Source organism: Cynoglossus semilaevis, chromosome 19, assembly GCF_000523025.1.
Source record: "Cynoglossus semilaevis isolate Cse_v1.0 chromosome 19, Cse_v1.0, whole genome shotgun sequence".
Classification (NCBI taxonomy): domain Eukaryota; kingdom Metazoa; phylum Chordata; class Actinopteri; order Pleuronectiformes; family Cynoglossidae; genus Cynoglossus; species Cynoglossus semilaevis.
The window spans coordinates 16,460,109-16,466,199 of record NC_024325.1 but is presented as its reverse complement, the minus strand read 5'-3'; the positions used below and the strand labels follow the sequence as shown (position 1 = coordinate 16,466,199).

General features: G+C 51.8%; 1 protein-coding gene across 1 annotated transcript in view; it reads left to right on the top strand.

The window, feature by feature from the left end:
- Nucleotides 1-6,091, top strand: part of galnt10 (UDP-N-acetyl-alpha-D-galactosamine:polypeptide N-acetylgalactosaminyltransferase 10 (GalNAc-T10)) — a 30,315-nt gene that overhangs the window by 21,866 nt on the left and 2,358 nt on the right. Inside the window, 11 exon segments of the mRNA XM_025065875.1 lie at nucleotides 1,661-1,763; nucleotides 2,786-2,887; nucleotides 2,890-2,917; nucleotides 3,636-3,802; nucleotides 3,960-4,145; nucleotides 4,273-4,456; nucleotides 4,550-4,667; nucleotides 4,763-4,870; nucleotides 5,203-5,424; nucleotides 5,496-5,612; nucleotides 5,954-6,087. Coding sequence (XP_024921643.1) covers nucleotides 1,661-1,763; nucleotides 2,786-2,887; nucleotides 2,890-2,917; nucleotides 3,636-3,802; nucleotides 3,960-4,145; nucleotides 4,273-4,456; nucleotides 4,550-4,667; nucleotides 4,763-4,870; nucleotides 5,203-5,424; nucleotides 5,496-5,612; nucleotides 5,954-6,087 — 1,469 coding nt within the window.

The window sequence follows — 6,091 nt, the reverse complement described above, 5'->3', positions numbered from 1 at the left end:
CGGTGGAGTCTAATGTCAGAGTCCTGTTCTTCAGGGGACTGGTTACTGGTTACTGAATGATGGGTGAAATGATAGGTCAAAGGCCAAAGGTCACCTGTGAATACACAGAGGACCTGTTTGTTCAGCCCCCTCCTTCTGCAGCTTCCTCACACAGAGCAGACGTTGACTGCCCCCTGGCTGCAGCACTGACTCCTGCTCTGTATTCCTGTCAGTCGTCCTCTGGCCCACATCAGTGCAGGAGCAGGTGCAGCAGCCGGGGCCAGGAGCCAGCCTTTTAATTACAGCCATGTGGGCTTGTTTTAATGTGCAGATGATGAGTCTGACCCAGACCAGACCGGGGTCCAGACACAGACCTGGACCCACAGCTTGATGGCTTAGTTTGAGCAGCTTAGTTTTGCTAACCTTTAGCCTTTCCTTAGCCCAGTGTAGCTGTGATTGGCTGCTCCTCTCACAGTCCAGACCTTTTAAAACTCAACAACACTTCATTGAAGTGCAGACCAGCAGAGGGAGCCACATTTACAAGCTAATCACAAAGACGACCATGTCTGCATTCTGATTGGCTGTGGTCCGTCAGTAACAGTAACAGTAGTAACAGTAACAGTAACAGTTACAACAGTAACAGTAACAGTAACAGCAGTAACATTAACAACAGTAACAGCTACAGCAGTAACAGTAACAGTAACAACAGGAACAGTAACAGCAGTAGCAGTTACAGCAGTAACAGTAGCAGCAGTAACAGCAACAACAGTAACAGCTACAGCAGTAACAGTAGCAGCAGTAACAGCAGTAACAGTAGCAGTTCCAGCAGTAACCGTAACAGCAGTAACAGAAACAGCAGCAGTAACAGAAACAACAGTAACAGCAGTAACAGGAGCAACAGTAACAGTAACAGTAACAACAGTAACAGTAACAGTAACAGCAGTAGCAGTTACAGCAGTAACAGAAACAACAGTAACAGCAGTAGCAGCACCAGCAGCAGTAACAGGAACAGCAGTAACAGCTACAGCAGTAACAGTAACAGTTACAACAGTAACAGTAACAGTTACAACAGTAACAGTTACAGCAGTAACAGTAGCAGTTCCAGCAGTAACCGTAACAGCAGTAACAGGAGCAACAGTAACAGTAACACCAGCAGTAACACTAACAACAGTAACAGGAACAGCAGTAACAGTAGCAGCAGTAACAGTTACAGCAGTAACAGGAGCAACAGTAACAGTAACAGTAACAGTAACAGTTACAGTAACAGCAGCAGTAACAGTTACAGCAGTAACATTTACAGCAGTAACAGTATCAGCAGTAACAGCAGTAACAGTAGCAGCAGTAACAGCAGCCCCTCCCCCTCTAATCTGCAGCTGTACAGTAACAGGTCCTGCAGCCGGGGGTTGACTCTCTCCACCACAGACTGGTCCTAATCTGTAAATCCCTCCATCCAGGTCACCCCCCCCCACCCACCCACAGGGGGAGCAGCAGTAACTGTGTCTGTCAGACAGTGATTTCATCAGTTTATTATGGGATGTTGACGTCCTCTTGTCTCCGTCCACATCAGCCCCCCCCCCATCCTTGTCCTGATGATCAGAGACAGAAGAGGAGAAAAAAGACCGATGACCTTTAACCTCAGAATCACCAGTCCTGACATTTCACTGTGTGTGTGTTTCTTCAGGGGGGGGGCAGGATGGTGAAGGACCCCCAGCCTGGACCTGGGGGTGTCCGTAGGAAGGACTGGCACGACCACGAGGCCATCAAACGTGACGCGTCTCGCTCTGGTGAGTCTGGACCGCAGCCGCTGAAACTAAATGTCTAAGAAATAAAACAAGATGGAAGCTAAAGGTTAGCCTGTGAATGAGCTGAAGGGTAGCCTGTGAATGAGCTGAGGGTTAGCCTGTGAATGAGCTGAAGGGTAGCCTGTGAATGAGCTGAAGGTTATCCTGTGAATGAGCTAAAGGTTAGCCTGTGAATGAGCGGAAGGTTAGCCTGTGAATGAGCTTAAGGTTAGCCTGTGAATGAGCTGAGGGTTAGCCTGTGAATGAGCGGAAGGTTAGCCTGTGAATGAGCTGAAGGTTAGCCTGTAAATGAGCTGAAGGTTAGCCTGTGAATGAGCGGAAGGTTAGCCGGTGAATGAGCTGAAGGTTAGCCTGTAAATGAGCTGAAGGTTAGCCTGTGAATGAGCTGAGGGTTAGCCTGTGAATGACCTAAAGGTTAGCCTGTGAATGAGCTGAAGGGTAGCCTGTGAATGAGCTGAGGGTTAGCCTGTGAATGAGCTGAGGGTTAGCCTGTGAATGAGCTGAAGGGTAGCCTGTGAATGAGCTTAAGGTTAGCCTGTGAATGAGCGGAAGGTTAGCCGGTGAATGAGCTGAAGGTTAGCCTGTAAATGAGCTGAAGGTTAGCCTGTGAATGACCTAAAGGTTAGCCTGTGAATGACCTAAAGGTTAGCCTGTGAATGAGCTTAAGGTTAGCCTGTGAATGAGCTGAGGGTTAGCCTGTGAATGAGCTGAGGGTTAGCCTGTGAATGAGCTGAGGGTTAGCCTGTGAATGAGCTGAGGGTTAGCCTGTGAATGAGCGGAAGGTTAGCCTGTGAATGAGCGGAAGGTTAGCCTGTGAATGAGCTTAAGGTTAGCCTGTGAATGAGCTGAAGGGTAGCCTGTGAATGAGCTGAAGGTTAGCCTGTGAATGAGCTGAAGGGTAGCCTGTGAATGAGCTGAAGGGTAGCCTGTGAATGAGCTGAAGGTTAGCCAAGGACTAGCAGAGCTGAACCGTCCTGAAGATCTTCTCCTTCCTCCTGCTCCAGGTCACGGTGAACAGGGGAAACCCTTCCCTCTGACCGACGCCGACCGCGTGGACCAGGCCTACAGGGAGAACGGCTTCAACATCTACGTCAGCGACCGCATCTCCCCGACGTCCCCGACATCAGACACCCGAAGTGAGTCCTGTCCGTCGGTGACCCCGGTCAGACCGCAGTCAGGGGTCACTGCGTCCTGGACCCTGGACCAGGACCAGGGCTCAGCTCTGACCTTTGACCTGCCCCCCAGTTCTACTTCCTGTTTGTTCTATATTGTTGTGTTTGTCTTCATCTGCCGCCACGACCTCTTCATCCTGTTGGGTTAAACCTGGGTCCAAATGTCAGAGGTCATGTCACAGGTGTGGACACTCAGAGGTCAGGTGTGGACACTCAGAGGTCAGGTGTGGACACTCAGAGGTCAGGTGTGGATCATGAATCATGTGACTGAGGCTGAACAGTTGTGTCGTGAACTGAGCTGTGTTCAATTCAGGAGTCTTTATATCTAGGTGTCTTAACTAAACTCAGACTTAACTGAACTCAGACGTAACTAAACTCAGACTTAACTAAACTCAGACGTAACCAAACTCAGACGTAACTAAACTCAGACTTAACTAAACGCAGACGTAACTAAACTCAGACTTAACTAAACTTAGCTAACTGTAATCAGCTGTTGTTAAACCACAAACTCAGAGTTGGACCTCTGCGGTTTAATCTGAAGGTTCCTGAGTCCACTTCAAGAACCGGACCCTGGTCCGAGGTCTGGTCTCCTCCATGACTGCTCACACAATTGAAACTTGTCTCTGATTGGCTGACGTCCACGTGTCGACCTTTGACCTTGTGTGTGCGTGTGCGTGTCCAGCTGCAGACTGAAGCTGTACTCGGAGCGTCTTCCCAACACCAGCATCATCATCCCGTTCCACAACGAGGGCTGGTCGTCTCTGCTCAGGACGGTCCACAGCGTCATCAACAGATCTCCAGCTGAGCTGGTGGCTGAGGTCATTCTGGTGGACGACTTCAGTGACAAAGGTGGGAGGTCCTCCTCGGAGAAGGTGTGTGGATGCTGCAGCAGGAGCAGATCCTCCTCCTCCTCCTCATGTCCTTCTAACCATGACTAACGTGTTTGTTGACGTCCGTCTGCTCTCCTTCGTCTGATTGGTCCTCTGGCTCCCGTCTCTTCCTGCAGACCACCTGAAGGTTCCTCTGGAGGAGTACATGGTCCGTCTGCCAAAGGTTCGCATCCTGAGGACCAAGAAGAGGGAGGGTCTGATCAGGACCCGGCTGCTGGGAGCAGCTGCAGCCAAAGGACAGGTCATCACCTTCCTGGACTCTCACTGCGAGGCCAACGTCAACTGGCTTCCTCCACTGCTGGGTGAGAAGAACACGTGTTCTCCAGTGAAGATCCACTCTGGGTTCTGAGTGGATCCTCGTCTTCTGGAGAACGTTCGGAAGTCAAAGTTCTGTAGAAGTGACATCACGTCCTCCCGTCTGTCCCCCAGACCGTATAGCGGAGAACAGGAAGACCATCGTGTGTCCGATGATCGACGTCATCGACCACGACAACTTTGGTTACGAGACTCAGGCCGGCGACGCCATGAGAGGAGCCTTCGACTGGGAGATGTACTACAAGAGGATTCCTATCCCTGCAGAGCTGCAGCAGGAGGACCCCAGTCGACCCTTCCAGTGAGCCTGGCTCTGTGACCTCTGACCTCTGACCTCTGGGTGACCTTTGGTGAAGTTCATTCTCGTTTTTGTCGGGTTCTTCTTCTTCTTCAGGTCTCCGGTGATGGCAGGAGGACTCTTCGCCGTGGACAGGAAGTGGTTCTGGGAGCTGGGAGGATACGACACGGGTCTGGAGATCTGGGGAGGAGAACAGTACGAGATCTCCTTCAAGGTACACAGAGAAGGTCACTGACGTGAGCTCTGCTGCCCCCCCCAGGCCAGTCTGCGTCTCCTCCTTCATGTTCATGACCCAGTCTCCCTCTGTAGGTGTGGATGTGTGGAGGTCAGATGGAGGACGTCCCCTGCTCCAGGGTCGGACACATCTACAGGAAGTACGTTCCCTACAAGGTTCCTGGAGGAGTCAGTCTGGCCCGGGTGGGTGTCTGTCAGTCTGTCGGTCATTCTGCTGTAGAGCTGTAGACCACCTGTGTCTGTAGACCCCCTGTCTGTCTGTCTGTCTGTAGCCCGCCTGTCTGTCTGTCTGTAGACCGCCTGTCTGTCTGTCTGTCTGTAGACCGCCTGTCTGTCTGTCTGTCTGTAGACCGCCTGTCTGTCTGTAGACCACCTGTCTGTCTGTAGACCGCCTGTCTGTCTGTCTGTCTGTAGACCACCTGTCTTTCTGTCTGTAGACCACCTGTCTGTCTGTCTGTCTGTAGACCGCCTGTCTGTCTGTAGACCACCTGTCTGACTGTCTCCTCTGCCTCCAGAACCTGAAGCGTGTGGCTGAAGTGTGGATGGATGAATATGCAGAGTTCGTTTACCAGCGTCGACCAGAGTACAGACACCTGTCTGCAGGAGACATGACGTCCCAGAAGGAGCTGAGGAACCGACTGGGCTGCAGGAGCTTCAAGTGGTTCATGACCCAGGTGGCCTGGGACCTGCCCAAACACTACCCCCCGGTGGAGCCCCCCGCCGCCGCCTGGGGGGAGGTACGTGCGGATCTTTAACCTTGGACTCAGAGAGGGTTTCGGGGTTCCTGAAAACCGACCTTGTGTTTCAGATCAGGAACGTGGGCAGCGACATGTGCATGGAGAGCAAACACTTCGTGTCTGGGACGTCCATCCGTCTGGAGAACTGTGTCAAAGGTCGAGGAGAGGTCAGCTGGAGTCATGGACAGGTGGGTGATGTTGAATGTCCAGAAGACCCTGACCCCCCGACCCCCCTCACCCCCCTCCCACTGTAGAGAAAACCATTTTAATGTCCAACACTTTGGTCAAACGTGGTTTTTTGGTGACTTCACTGACATAAACTGACCACACGAGGCAGCAGTGGAGCAGCAGCTCCTGTGTCTGTGAGGTTTCTTTATCCACAGGTGATTTTGGGATTCTCTCTGACACGTTCTCCAGTCAGGTCACACTGAGGAGTGAGAACCAGAGGAAACACGTCGTAGATTCCTGTTTTATTTCCAATAATCGATTTGTAATGATTACAATCGAAGACCTGCTTGTCTCCTCGCAGGTGTTCACCCTCGGCTGGAGGGAGGACATCCGTGTCGGTGACCCCATGCACACCAAGAAGGTCTGCTTCGACGCCATCTCCCACAACAGTCCCGTCACGCTGTACGACTGTCACGGCATGAAGGGCAACCAGCTGTGG